This window comes from Chiloscyllium punctatum, chromosome 2 (genome assembly GCF_047496795.1).
Source record: "Chiloscyllium punctatum isolate Juve2018m chromosome 2, sChiPun1.3, whole genome shotgun sequence".
Taxonomy (NCBI): domain Eukaryota; kingdom Metazoa; phylum Chordata; class Chondrichthyes; order Orectolobiformes; family Hemiscylliidae; genus Chiloscyllium; species Chiloscyllium punctatum.
In genome coordinates, this window is record NC_092740.1 from 56256663 (window position 1) to 56272584 (window position 15922).

Consider the following 15922-nt stretch of genomic DNA (forward strand, 5'->3'; position numbering starts at 1 on the left):
AGCAGTGAAATTATGGACCTAAAAATATCTTGAAAACCACCTGAGGCAAGAAAGAACTAGATGTTTATTTTGTTTTTACCATAATGCCATTGCACATTTAATACAATGAAATATATTAACACAATCAATGTTTGTAAATACATTTTTAAAATATTTGCTGGGGGTGGCAGCATCATATTGTTTGAGATTGCTCCTAATATAGAATTGTGCTTCTGTTTAAACATGGTGCCAAAGATACAATAATAAACCAAAATAATTTCACTTACAATTCATATATGGTGTTATGAAAAATAAACTGATTTGTTGTACAGTTTTGAACATTGGAAGTAATCTATCTTAAATAATATTTAATTGGCTTATTTGCCAATAAAAGTACATCAATAAAATTTTGTTTTATTACTCTTGGCAGATACAGAGGAGAAATGCTTGACTATTATTTTTGAGGAAGGTGGAAGGTTTATCATTATTATTCATCACCCCCCCCCCCCCCCCTTGTGATACTGTAAACTTAAGAACTTTAATAATGTTTGTGGATTGAAAGTATCAGCAATAACTGTTTCTAGAATAAATTGTTCCCTGAAATAAAAGGGCAAGGGCAAACTGTTATAAAAGAACTGAAAGCAATTAGTCATTCCTGGGAAAATAAGGAGTTAAGTTACAGAAACAATCTGTTTTAACAGTTGCTTGATAACTATTTGCTTGTGACAAATGAGCAATTAAAATTGCTTGCACAAGAAGTGAACAGAAAGCTAACATTCAATGTGACAAAGAAAAGAGAAGCTACTCCTGATAAGAAAGTAAGCTACAGACTCAGTGACTTCAGAAGTATCATAAATAACATCACACCCCAAACTTAATAAGACATAAAATGCAGTAAAAATTCAACATAAGGATTCTTCAGCAGCAGAACTCTGTAAAGCAACACTGCACAAGGATCAAACCCTAGACATTCAGAGACAGATGCTGCTGGTTGGAATCATAGCTAAATTCCACCATTAATTGGTTAATATTAAGTTGGGTTGTAAGGCTTAACTTGCTTACTTGGGGTGCCTTATTTTGGTTGTTACATGCAATAAAGTTTAAGTAATTATTTTAGTATTTGGTTGTGGGTTTTCTTAAGTAACGGAATTAAAGGTAGCTTGAAGTACTTTATATACAACACCATTCATGCAACCAGATTAAATAAATTAAGAACAGCTGCTATGTGCCAACATCTCGCATTTATTGATCACTAATGAGCTTTTCTCGTTTCAGCTCAGCCTCCAAAACAGTATTTTTTTATTGTACCCAAGCAATATTCAGTATGTAGCTGATCATTTGTTGGTGTCAATTCTTTTAATCCAGCCATGATCGTGGCTACTAAACTTGTGGTTGTCATCGACATTTGTTGGTGTTCTGTAAGAATCAATTATTGTAATTCAGTTCACATAATAATAAAAGGTTGAAGTTAAGAAAATGCACCTTAAAACACAATTGCCATTAGTATAAAGTGATGTGTTATTAGTCAGGGCTCCTCACACTTGTTTTCTGAAATAGGACCATTGAGAGCAAGATATACAGAATAAATTTACAAGGCATGCATTTTCAATTAGAATATGAAGTTCAACAATACAATACTGGATTAGTGGTGCTGGAAGAGCACAGCAGTTCAGGCAGCATCCAACGAGCAGCGAAATCAACGTTTCGGGCAAAAGCCCTTCATCAGGAATAAAAGCTGAAGGGCTTTTGCCCGAAACGTTGATTTTGCTGCTCGTTGGATGCTGCCTGAACTGCTGTGCTCTTCCAGCACCACTAATCCAGTATTTGGTTTTCAGCATCTGCAGTCATTGTTTTTACCTCAACAATACAATAGTCAAGTTGGCATAAATTTTTCTCTTGGTGTAATGTTAAAGCTGTCAATGATCTATGCTGACACCAATAGTAATCTTTAACTTAATACATATGACAAAATAAATCATTGTACATGTAAGGAATACAGGTCAGAATTAACTGAGATGCTTGTATTCTGACTATTTTGACAGTGAATTTGTAATATAATTTGTTGCATAAGTTGCATTTGTTGCATATAGTATTAATGTAACTTAATGATTTTTTCACTGCTTATCTCCTTTATTCTTTCACGGGATGAGGGCATCACTGGCTAGGCAGCATTTATTACTCACCCCTAATTGCTCAGAGGGCAGTTAAAGAGTCACCACATTGCTGTGAGACTGGAGCCACATGTAGGCCTGACCTAGGTAAGGATGGCAGTTTCCTTTCCTAAAGGACACTAGTGAACCAGATGGGTTTTTAATCTAATTATCTAATCACAATAATCTGGATGATGCAAGTACAGAAGCTTACCTAACATACTGGGGACCCTTCTTACCCTCAACAACATCCTTATCCACTTGAAAGCCTACAATATCTGAGTTCGGAATCTCGTACATAGGTTCCATCAGTAATTGTTCCTGAAATAAAAACATACAAAATTATGCTTTAAAACTGTAACTTTAGCTAAACTTTTATCAAGTTTAAAGATTTTACAGTTAAGCAGTTTTACTTTCATCTTGTTGCAGATAAACATCAGTGTGAACTATTTTACCAATGGCTTTCCCTCTGTCATAAGAATAGAAGTTGGATTTTATTTTCTAATCATGGCGCAATCATCAGCATTATTTGCAACTCCTCAGATACTGAAACAGCTTCTGTTCGTATGTAGCAAGACTGGGACAATATCAAGGCTTGAGCTGATAAGTAGCAATAAGATCAGTGTGTCACAAAAGTGCCAAACAATGACCATCTCAAACCAAAGAGAATGAAGCCATCACAAATTGGCTTTCTATGGTATTGACATTGTTGAAAACCTCACTGTCAACATTCTGAGAGATCCATAGACTCAGCATTAAATACCATGCTACAAGAGCAGATTGGATGCAAATGATTCTATCAGAGGTAACTTACCTCCTGACTCCTCAGCACATGTCCACCTTCTACAAGGTGTAAGTCAAGAGTGTGAAATAATACTTTCCAGTTGCATTGATGGGTGCACCTGCAACAATACTTGACACTTGACATTATTCTGGACAAAGTGGTCCACTTGACTGGTATCTTCAACATCATTTCCTTCACCACTAACACACACTGGCAACTGTGTGGACCATCAAACAAGATGCACAGCAATAACTCATCCTTCTGATAGCATCTTCAAAACCCATAACTTCTTCCAATGAGCAGATACATAGGAATGCCTTTACCTGCAAGATCTCCAAACCACACAGCATCCTGACTTGCAACCATATTGTTGTCCCTTTAGTTTTGTTGGATCCAAATCCTTGAACTCACTTCCTAACAGCACTGTAGGAATATCTATTGCAAGGCTGCAGAAGATCAAGGTGCCAGTTTACTACCACCATCTCCAGGGTAATTAGGGATGGACAATAAATGTTGGCTTACCCAGTGATGCCCACAGCCCAAGAATGATAAAAAAATGAAATGCATTAACCACAAAAACCAAAATTGAAACACAATATGTGGTTAATGTTTCAATACAGTGAATCAAGGAGCACAAGATAGTTTATTCCCTTCTTTTTTACATATTGTTTCCAATCTTACTCATGACATAAAAGGAATATGGGGTTTGATTAAAGGCAAGAAGTAAAAGTCAGGAAATTTCCAGGTTTGGCATTTCCATCTTGACATTTATTCTAGGATGAGTGCTTGCTGGAGGAAGCAAAAAATTTCCCTCTCTGATTCATCAGATGGGCTGGGAAACACAAGCACCTGAAAAGCTGGCCCAACTATACCAAAATTGGAGGAGTTAAGGAATTGCCTATCCTCACTGTGTAGCCAACCAGAAATGCAGTGTATGGGTTCATTGTCTGTATGCACATTGGTGAAAATAATGGACACCTAGAACGGGAGCAGGGATGCAGTTTTGAAGGTACCCAGTCTTGTCAATCCTATGAAAATCCAGTCAGTAGTGAACATTATGATATTCGAGGGACCTCTCAAGCTGGTATTGAGGCAGGAGGACACTTTTTGGAGGAGGGGAGAATTAAATTAAAGAGTTAAAGCGGCAAATATAATCCCACACTGACTTTAATGCGGTTATGTTGTTTCACAAGACAGTGAAGAGCACTAATATGATAACAAAGTGTGACATCAGAAGCACAGATGGATAACTCCTCACTCATTAAAAAGTGGTGCTGTAGTTGCACATTACTGAGATAATAGGATCAATACATAAAATCAGAGTACCAAATTGATTTTGGAGCTAAGCAGTACTGATGTTACTGGAGAAACTCAATTCCTCCTTTACGGAAAGAAAATAAATCAGAAAACTCATCCTCATGTACGTTTCATATTTTGCACTATTTCAAATTAACATTAGTGAAAATTAGAGAGCAGGTTCATTATTGCTTTATTTGACTGTTGGTTTGTGATCAGGCAGAATGAATTAAACAGAATAAATGTATCACAATGTGAAAACAAAATCGCGTCTGGCATATGTAGAATAAGGGAGTCAGTCAAAATGTTATCATATTGGGATTTATGAGATGTGTTCGCAACATAAGAATGTTTCTGGGATTGAATCTTAAATTTTAAGATTAAAGTAGTACTGTTTAACAGTGCAAACGTAAAACACTCCTGATGCTGGAAATGTGAAATAACAACAGAAAAAAGGAGGAAATACTCAGCATTTGGGGAAATGGTGGTAACTTGGTAATGTCACTGGACATGTAATCCATGAGCCCAAGCTAAAGGGACACAGGTTCAATTCTAACTTCAGATAACTGGTAGAATTTAAATTAATTAATAAAATCTGGAATTGCAAGTTAGTTTCTGTGATGGTGTCTATGATTCTGTCATTGATTGTTGCAAAAAAAAACTATGTGATTCACTAATGTCCTTTAGGGACAGAAATCTGCTGTTACCTGATCTGCCTGGCATGTGACTCCAGACCAGCAATGTATTGACATCTATCTGCTTTTTCCAACAGTTTGCCAGCACCATATGCAACTCTTTGAAGAATTAAATTTCCTGACACTCCCAGAAAAGAAAAATCAAATTAGTGTTTCAAGACTGTGTCCTTTCATCCGATGAATTGTTGATGAAATTAAATGATGGAATGTTAACAGTTTCTCTCTCCACAGATGCAGCTTTAGCTGTTGGGCTGATGTCTACCAAAAATTGGTTAAATTTACATTTTGGGGATTTTCATGGAGGGTTTTTCTCTCTGAATTCTCGGGAGTTATCTCATGCAATTCACTGCTGTTCACTCCTTTGTTTATGGACCTTACCTCTATGGCGCTGTACTTGCATGATCATGTACTCAATAACAGGAGTATCAACCACTACCAAGACCTTCTGGGATATCTGCTGTGGTTGCCATGTTTAAAGCTCAATTGTGTACCAAGGCAAATGCTGCCAGCCATGAATAGCCATTCACAGTGCATTTTGTGGGAGGGAAATTTAAAAGAACAGCTTCCAAAGATACCAGAGTGGCCCAGTGACACCTCAATGCAAATACAAACTCATATTTGGAAATGTGTTACCTGTCTGATTGACTATCACTATAACTGCAGCTACAAAAATCAAGCTGCACAGGCTACCTGTCCTTAATGCTATAAGATGGGAGGGCATTGGCGGAAGAAATGCTACTCCTTCCCTTAAGCCCAGCATGGCACAGTAACTTGTCATTGTTCAATGTGGGAGCAAAACATCTTAGATAACCTTCAAAAGTTGACAGTATTTTACTTTTGTTGAACAGGTTAAAGAAAGAAAAATAAAAAAAGGAAAATGCATTTGCTTCTAGAAATAAACAGGCTGCTTGCCCTTTGAGCAGTGGCAAATTTTCAAACAATGAATGGTAATTTGAGTTAATTCAGATCAATTGGAAGTGGAAATAAAACTAGGAAAGTCAAGGAGAAGGCATGCAAAATGGGTGATAGTGATATAGCAGAACGTCTTTTTCCTAACAGTCATCCTTCATTCTCTCCGAGTTCTGAGCTAAAGTTATAACTATTACCAAGACTAAAGTGCTGAAACCAAAACTAAAGGCAAGGAACTTGTGGCGAAGCACACACAGGTACCATACTTCTCTCTGACTCAAAGATTGGCACTTAAAATGGTGAAAGATGGCTCCAATTTAAGGAAGTGATCTGAGAACAAACTAAGAAAACAAACACAGAAAAAAATGCTTTACACAGCAAAGAGGTATTACTTATATCCAAACTTCAGTTAATTCCACCAGTTTCTTTTTCCAAATCACATGAAAATAATAGCAATGCAAATGTGACATCATTACTACTTCTTGTTTTGGTGTTAATGTTCTGTACACCGATAAACCTGTAAACTTTAAAATGGCAACAACAGATATGCAAAAAGAGAGAAATCAAAATGAGTTTAAAAATGAAAAGAATTACACTATACTATTTACTTTATACTGAAACTTCAAACATCATATAGCAAACATAGCAGAAGCAAACATCTAACAATGAACTGGCAATCCATCGGAAGTTAAAAGGAAGGCTAAATCTTCATTTCCTGGATCAGTAAATAACTGACAATGAATGACAGGCAATGATATAAGTTCTCACTGAAGGGCTAGAAAGGTTAAGAGAATAAAGTCCGGGGGATCCAAGATGGCGGCGACCCAGCAAGTCTGAGTCTACAGTGCTCCTCCCAAGACTTGGGCAAAGTGGGTCACCCACCCCCACCACACTCACCAAATCAATTAAAATAACTGTTTAATTTAATTAGTTGCTCAGTGTTGAATTTAAACAATTTAATCTTCAGCAAAAATTACTAAAGGGAAGGGAGCCTGCAGCTCTCAGCAAGCAGGAGCCTCTCCCCCACCCTCTCCAGCTGCAGCAGAGGCGTCTGCAGCTGCCCCGGGGGACTTACCTACAGTGGTAAGCCTCGTGGAAATGATCTCTAAACTTAATGCGAAGATCGAACAGCGAGTCCGGACCTTAGAGAATCACATTGACGACCTCAATAATCGAGGTTGTCGAAAAAATATTCGTTTGCTGGGCCTTCCCGAAAGGGAAGAGGAAGGCCAGCTTACAGCGTTTCTCGAGCAGTGGCTGCCACAGCTTTTAAATCTGGAGGCTGGATCAGGCCAGGTAAGGGTAGAATGGGCCTACCGGGTCGCAATACGTGGGCCCGGCTCGAACCAGCGCCCTCGCCCGGTCCTGTTCCAGCTGCAGAGCTATAGGGAGAGGCAGATACTCCTAGAAGCCTCTAGAAATCTTGGAAAAGATTCCCAAGCCATGATCTATAAAGGATCCAAGATCATGTTATTCCAGGACTTTTCCCCAGCTCTGGTCCGAAAGAGGAAGCCATTCGATGAGGCAAAGAAGTGTTTAAGGGACTTAAATATTCAGTACTCCTTACGCTACCCAGCGACGCTACGCTTTAACCATGAAGGATCCGTATATAACATTGGATCGCCAGAAAAGGCTAAGGAAGTTTTGGAGTCTCTTACATAAATTGTAAGAGACAATGGATGTTGGTTTGCCTTTCCCCCACTCCGGTTTATATCCCCCCCTTTTTCTTTTTTCTTACCTTACTGTTTAATATTATCTTGGGGGGTGGGGAGAGGAATTTATTTATTTGTTCTCTACTTAACTATGTATGTATGTGTGTGTGTATATAAGCCGGGGGTTTAGTTAATGTTGGTAGGGGGAGGTGGTTATCTTATTCTATTTTACCTCTGTCTCTCAGAGCGGGGTTGTTTTTCCCTTGCTATTTTTTATTTAATTATTATTTGCTGTGGTTGTAATTTTATAGTTATATATGTTTATACATGGTATTAACATTACCAAATATATCCAGGTGTGTGGGGGGTAGGGTGCTCACTGTTAACTCTAGCTTTGTATTATATCTGAATTCTCCTCATCCTATTGAGGAGCGCCTGGGTCAAGGGTGGGGCATTGGTTGGAAGAGGATATGATGGACCTTTGGAAAGGAAGTGACACCCCTGGCCCCCTGGGAACAAGGGGGAAAATCTCCATTTAAATGTGTTTTATATGTTTTTTTATTATTTAGAAATAGTTTTTTTGTTATACTGTTGTGAGTGTATTAGAGAGCCTTTATTTTTGTGAATTTTATATGCTCTATGCTCGGGATGTTTTGGATAGGGTTTCCCCTCCCGAGGGGTCTCGGATTTGCCCGGATGATTATGGTTGATCAGTCGGTTAAGTGGTGCACCTAGAATGTCAAGGGGAGTAATTCGCCAGTTAAAAGGAAGAAAATATTATCAAATCTTAAGAAAGAAAGAGTTGATATAGCTCTCCTACAGGGGACACATCTGTTGGATAAAGAACACTTGAAATTACGACAGGGTGGATTTGATCAGGCCTTTTTTTCTTCTTTTAGCTCAAAAAGTAGGGGAGTTGTTATTCTTATTCAGAAGAATTTCCCTTTCAAAATCCTAAATCAGATAAAAGACAAATCTGGACGATATATTCTGATTAAAGCCCTTATAAATGGTGAAGAATATGGGATTTTAAATTTGTACTGCCCCCCCAGCACACCCCTTTAAATTTATAATGGAAGCCTTTTCAAAATTGATGGCTCTTGGTGCTCGTCATACAATTATAGGGGGAGACTTTAATTGTATTATGGATCCAGAAATAGATAGGATTCCCAGGATTACTACAGGAGTATCTCCCAAATCTAGACAATTGGTGGGTCTGAACAAAGAATTAGGATTAGTAGATGTTTGGAGATGTCTTCATCCACAGGGCAGAGATTTTTCTTTTTACTCCAATCCACATAAATGCCCCCTCGATTTTTTAAAATTCCATATCATCCTGTAAAATAGGTAGTATAGTAATTTCCGACCATGCTGCTGTATATATGGAAACCAAGGCGAGGAATAATGGGACATCCCCTCGGCATTGGCGTATGGACGCCTTCCTAATGAAAGACAGTAAATTTGTAAAGTACTTTTCTCAAGAATTTAAAACTTTTTTAGAAATTAATTTAGGTACGGCTAGCAACCCATCAATGATGTGGGAGACCATCAAAGCTTACGCGCGAGGTTTGATCATCAGCTACCCAGAAAAAATTAAAGGGAGAACAACAGCGTCTGCTCGAAGCTTGCTTAAAAGCAGCTGAAACTACATACGCTGATAGACCTTCTATTATTAAATTACAAAGGATTACGGCCCTTAGGACAGCTCTAAACACTACGCTTACCCAAACGGCTAAGCGGGAAATATTATTTGCAAAACAAAGGTTATATGAATTTGGTGACAAACCGGGTAGATACTTAGCATTTCTTGCAAAGAAAAAAAAAGGCCCCTCAAACTATCACGTCTATCAAGGAAAGTACGGGTATTTTGACTCATGATCATAAAAAGATTAATGCAATCTTTAGAAAATTTTATTCTGATTTATATAAATCACAAGATTGTGAAGGCAGGACTAGGAGGATGCAATCATTTTTTAAAAATTTGACCTTTCCGGGCCTAACTCCGGAACAGGTATCGGTCTTAAATGCTCCCTTAACAGTCCAAGAAATACTTGACGCAATCAGGCAACTTCAGAGCAGTAAGACACCTGGCCCAGATGGTTTTCAAGCTGAATTCTATAAAGAATTTACAGAAATATTGGCTGGTCCACTTATGGACATGTATAACTATGCATATAGTCAGGGCTGTCTCCCGCCTTCACTGAAAGAGGCAAAGATCTCTCTTATCCTTAAAAAAGGAAAGGATCCAGAAGATTGTATGTCATCCAGACCAATATCCTTGCTAAATGTAGATTTTAAAATCCTTTCTAAAACGTTAGCATTGAGACTAGAAAGGGTACTGCCATATATCATAAAGGAGGATCAGACAGGGTTTATTAAGGGCCGTAGATCATCCAATAATATTGGAAGGGTTTTGAATATGATTCAAGCCTGCCATCAGGGAAAGATACCAGGAGTAGCAGTTTCATTAGACGCGGAAAAGGCATTTGATAGGGTTGAATGGTCATATTTGTTTTACACATTGGAAAGGTTTGGTATTGGTAACGTGTTTACCAAATGGGTCTCAACATTGTATAGTGATCCCAAAGCAGTTGTGGTTACCAATGGATTAGGTTCGGATAGCTTCAGTGTGGGTAGGGGCTGCCATCAGGGATGTCCTCTCTCGCCATTGTTATTTACACTAATAATTGAGCCACGAGCAGAAGCTATACAGGCTGATCCTAATATAACGGCCCCGAGGATCGGTACAGGTAAACATAAAATTACCCTGTATGCAGATGATGTTCTTCTATTCCTCAGTAATCCTCTGATGTCCGTACCTCGCTTAGTCCAAATTATTAATACATTTAGCGCATTCTCAGGCTATAAAATTAATTTCTCAAAATCGGAGGCTATGCCAATGGGTGGCCTTGCTATGACACCCTACTTAGTGGATGGATCCCATTTTCCCTTTCGTTGGTCCCTGGAGGGTTTCTTATATTTAGGCATTTTTATTACCCCAGTATTTGGTCAGTTATACAAGGCTAACTTTGTGCATTTACTGGAAAGGATAAGGCAGGACCTCCAGCGATGGGGAGACCTTCCAATTTCCTGGCTGGGTAGAACAGCACTAATTAAAATGAATGTCCTGCCCCGTCTCCTATACCCTATGAGAATGCTTCCGGTGATGCTGCCAAGGCTGGCACTACGTAAATTACATGGCTGGTTGGGTTCCTTTATCTGGAATTATAGACGGCCCCTCATTAAGCTGAAGAAGCTATAGCTTCCACAGGCAAGGGGAGGATTGGACTTCCCAGATTTTAGGAAATATCAGTTAAGTTCCTTATTAAGTTACATAGCTGATTGGGTCTTGTTTGATCCACAATCAATCTGGCTGGACATCAAGGCTTCTCAAGTAAAATGCCCACTTATTAACCTTTTATTTTCAGACAAGAGGAAAATTATTACGGATTACTGTAAAAACCCTATAATACTAAATACAATTAAAGCTTGGAATATAATGCAGCAAAATGAGGGCAACTCACATAAAATATCCCCCTATGCGCCGATAGTGGGAGCATGGGGATTCCAACCGGGGTTTACAGACACCACTTTTAAACTCTGGAGATCCAGGGGTATCTCATGTCTAGGGGACCTATTTAAAGATGGGGTCTTGATGTCTTTTGAACAGCTGCGTCAGAAATTTGGATTACCTAATGGAGACCTCTATCGATACTTCCAAATTCGAGACTATATACAGAAGAAGACTACGTTATTAGATAGGGTAAAAACAATGACTGCAGATGCTGAACCTTTCCCCTGCCACCGCAGGAACTGTAAAACCTGTGCCCACACCTCCTCCCTCACCTCTATCCAAGGCCCTAAAGGAGCCTTCCACATCCATCAAAGTTTCACCTGCACATCCACCAATATCATTTATTGTATCCGTTGCTCCCGATGTGGTCTCCTCTACATTGAGGAGACTGGACGGCTCCTAGCAGAGCGCTTTAGGGAACATCTCCGAGACACCCGCACCAATCAACCAAACCGCCCCGTGGCCCAACATTTCAACTCCCCCTCCCACTCTGCCGAGGACATGGAGGTCCTGGGCCTCCTTCACCGCCGCTCCCTCACCACCAGACGCCTGGAGGAAGAACGCCTCATCTTCCGCCTCGGAACACTGCAACCCCAGGGCATCAATGTGGACTTCAACAGCTTCCTCATTTCCCCTTCCCCCACCTCATCCTAGTTTCAAACTTCCAGCTCAGTTACTGTCTCCTTGACTTGTCCAACCTGCCTATCTTCTTTTCCACCTATCCACTCCACCCTCTCCTCCTTGACCTATCACCTTCATCTCCTTCCCCACTCACCCATTGTACTCTATGCTACTCTCTCCCCACCCCCACCCTCCTCTAGCTTATCTCTCCATGCTTCAGGCTCACTGCCTTTATTCCTTATGAAGGGCTTTTGCCCGAAACGTCGATTTCGCTGCTCGTTGGATGCTGCCTGAACTGTTCTGCTCTTCCAGCACCACTAATCCAATACGTTATTAGATAGTCTTTATAAATCAGATAGAGAATGTAGAGTACTACGACCAATGGGGGTATCCTCCATCAGTACCATTTATCATTTACTACATGATGAAGTATCGGGAGATATGGACAATCTGCTTAAAACATGGGATCAGGAATTGGGACTAGAAACCTCTATAGAAACGTGGAATGACATTTGGGAAAACGCCAGAAGAATCACCATCTATAACAGAACTCAGGCTATCCAGCTGAAGATACTTCATAGGGCCCATATAGCACCGGATCGATTGGCAAAATTTAAAGCAGGGGCATCTCCAATGTGTCCCAAATGTAATATAGAGGTGGGCACTCTTGTACATTGTCTATGGACCTGTCATAAGATCCATAGATACTGGACTAAAGTAGCAAGTATCCTGACAGAAATTTTAGGAACGGAAAATAAAGTGGACCCCGTATCTCTCCTTTTGGATTTTTCGAACTTGTGCTCCCTGGACATGCATGGGAAGAGACTATTTTCTATTCTCTCTTTCTGTGCAAGGAAAAATATTTTGGTAAACTGGGTGGTTGAGGGGCCCCCCTAGACTTTCAAATTGGCATAGATTAATTATGGAATGTATTCCCCTTGACTTCCTTACAAATATGGTGCACCGAAAGACCGAATTATTTTATAAAATATGGCAGCCTTTCTTGAATTATATGAATACAGATATTTCGGCTATCCTAACAAAGGCTTTTATTTAATTGAGATTATGAACCTGGCTGGTCCGGGGCCCCTTGGGAGAGGAATCCCGCACGAATACGGGTTTTGTTACATTTGATATTAACACATTCCGAGCATGTATCTCACAACTCAATTTCTATGTTATCCGCTGTTTTTTTTTTCTCTTTGTCTTATTTGAATAATGTAAGAGACTTAAATATACACTCTGGTTAGTTGTAGGTTAGATTAGTAGTTAGTTGACTTTCGTTTATTTTTCTCGGTATTTTTCTTTTGTTAAATTTTGGTTATTATATATTTAAGATTTAATTGTATATCAATGTTTGTACTTGAGAGTTTTGTTTTTTTTGTAAACTTGTAAAAATGTTAAATTTCTAATAAAAATATCTATAAAAAAAAGAGAATAAAGTCCTTTGGTATTTCTGACGATGACCAGAAAGATCCTGAAATTTTCTTTTCAGATTTTAGAAGATCAACTGAAAATTAAAATCAGCTAAAGAGCAAAATTCTTAAAGTTTAGAAATATTTGTAAAGGTATTGATTAATTTTGGATATGCATGGATTTGTAAAGCAAAGGTCATGTCAGATTAACTTCATTGAATATTTTGAGTAGGTAATAGAGAAAGTTGTTGAATAAGGTAATGTGCTTGACATAGTCTAAGTGAACTTTAACAAGGCTTTTGACAGGGGTCACATGGCAGATTTGTTAGAAAAGTAAAAGTCAATGGAAAGTAGCAAGATGGATCCAAAAATTACTCAGTGGCAGCAAGTAAGGCTGAATGGTTCTACTCCCAGCTTCAAAACTGCAGTTGAGCCCCACATGGACAGAGGAAGCACTTCAGTGACCCTCAAAGCCTCACTGGTAAAATGCGGCATTCCCACAGGCATCTGGGAATCTTTGGACCAAGACCATTCGAAGTGGAGGAGCAGCAGCTGGAAAGGCGTCAAGCATCTCAAGATTTGACATCTGGAGAAAGTGGAAGCCAGGCAAAAACAACAAAAGGAGTGGGCTGCCACACCGATGCACTACCCTTCCCTTCCTGTGCCCAGTGTAACAGAGCCTGCGGCAGCCACCCTGGTCTGTACAGACACCTATAGACTCACCCTAAGAACGGAAGAGAGTCATCCTCATCTGCGAGGGACCGCCAATGAATAATGAATTGTTGACAGTTGTTTTGTGACTGGGAGGCTGTTTACAGTTAGGCAGTGCAGGCCGCACAACTCAGACCCAATGTGTATATCTTTGATTAAGATTTAGACGTAGTGGCCATGATCAAGAAGTTTGTAGATGGAAAGAAAATTCATTGTGTGGTTAATAGTGTCAACTGCAGGAAGATAAGCAATTATATAAGCAGAATAATGTGGAATGGAATTCAATCCAGAGAAATATGAGGCAATGAATTTGGGAAGGTAAAGAAAGGGAACAAAAAGCAAATGTTACAATACTGAGAAATATAAAGGACTCTGGACTGCATGCCCTTTGGCATTGTTTGTATCTGCATTATCTTTAAAAGCCTGTTGTACACCTGGATAAGCATTTTCAGTTCAGAAATGCCCTGTAAAGCTGTTAACATTTGCTCTGGTCATGGCAGACAGGGGGAAATCGGCACCCCACCCAACATTATGGGGCGGATCCTGCAATCCTGCTGGACGGGTGAAGCTGTTGCAGGACTCCACCTGCCCCAGGATCAGCAGGGGAGGCAACATCAATGGTCAAAGGGCCTTTGCTGCACCGTAATGTTCTATGTACACCAGACTATGCCAGCCTGGTCTGAGGTTGCACCCGGGTTAAAGCATGCTTAACCATCTGAAGGAATGCCCAGCACACTCAGAAGATGGCCTTTTCCATTCTGCTGGTGCAAGTTCTACGATCGTCTCTCCAATACCTCACACACCAATACAGTCTATCACTCTCACTACTGCCTGCACCATCTTACACAGTGGCTGTCACCACTCACCCTACACACACCTACACTGCTAACCTTGCATGCCTTCTGTACTGCATGCCTTCTGAGCTACTTACTCATTCACTTGGGACAGCTCCCCACCTGCATCAACAGGAAAAGCTGTGACACCCACTTTCATCTGATGTAATACAAACAACAAATACACGAATGAGGAACAGTACAGCCTAATCCTTCATTGAAAAATATCTTGGCTGATCTGAATTTAACCTCGTAAAAACTGAAAGAACCGTGGATGCTGTAAATCAGAGACAAAAATCAAAATTGCTAGTAAAACTCAGCATCTGTGAACAGAAAGCATCCAAGGAACAGGAGAATCGACGTTTCGGGCATAAGCCCTTCTTCAGGAATGAGGAAAGTGTGTCCAGCAGGCTAAGATAAAAGGTAGGGAGGAGGGACTTGAGGGAGGGGCATTGGAAATGCGATAGGTGGAAGGAGGTCAAGGTGAGGGTGATAGGCCGGAGTGCGGTGGGGGCGGAGACGTCAGGAAGAAGATTGCAGGTTAGGAAGGCAGTGCTGAGTTCAAGGGATTTGACTGAGACAAGGTGGGGGGAGGGGAAATGAGGAAACTGGAGAAATCGGAGTTCATCCCTTGTGGTTGGAGGGTTCCTAGGCGGAAGATGAGGCGCTCTTCCTCCAACCGTCGTGTTGCTATGGTCTGGCGATGGAGGAGTCCAAGGACCTGCGTGTCCTTGGTGGAGTGGGAGGGGGAGTTGAAGTGTTGAGCCACGGGGTGGTTGGGTTGGTTGGTCCGGGTGTCCCAGAGGTGTTCTCTGAAGTAGGCAGCCTGTCTCCCCAATATAGAGGAGGCCACATCGGGTGCAGCGGATGCAATAAATGATGTGTATGGAGGTGCAGGTGAATTTGTGGCGGATATGGAAGTATCCATTGGGGCCTTGGAGGGAAGTAAGGGGGGGGAGGTGTGGACGCAAGTTTTGCATTTCTTGCGGTTGCAGGGGAAGGTGCTGGGAGTGGAGGTTGGGTTGGTGGGGGGTGTGGACCTGACGAGGGAGTCACGGAGGGAGTAGTCTTTTCGGAACACTGATAGGGGAGGGGAGGGGAATATATCCCTGGTGGTGGGGTCCGTTTGGATGTGGCGGAAATGACAGCGGATGATACGCTGTATATGGAGGTTGGTGGGGTGGTAGGTGAGGACCAGTGGGGTTCTGTCCTGGTGGCAGTTGGAGGGGCAGGGCTCCAGGGCGGAGGAGCGGGAAGTGGAGGAGATGCAGTGGAGGGCATCTGGGTTGATCACGTCTGGGGG

The 15922-nt window shown here is 40.7% G+C and overlaps 1 protein-coding gene across 1 annotated transcript in view; it reads right to left on the reverse strand.

Annotated features, from left to right (window-relative positions):
- Nucleotides 1-818: 818 nt before the first annotated feature.
- Nucleotides 819-15922, reverse strand: part of LOC140484288 (ATP-dependent clpX-like chaperone, mitochondrial) — a 52231-nt gene continuing 37127 nt past the window's right edge. The window contains exons 11-12 of the mRNA XM_072582858.1: nt 2344-2450; nt 819-1395 (exon numbers count right to left, since the gene is read on the reverse strand). Of these exons, the coding sequence (XP_072438959.1) occupies nt 1314-1395; nt 2344-2450 (189 nt within the window). The 3' untranslated portion in view covers nt 819-1313. The remainder of the gene's footprint in view (nt 1396-2343; nt 2451-15922) is intronic.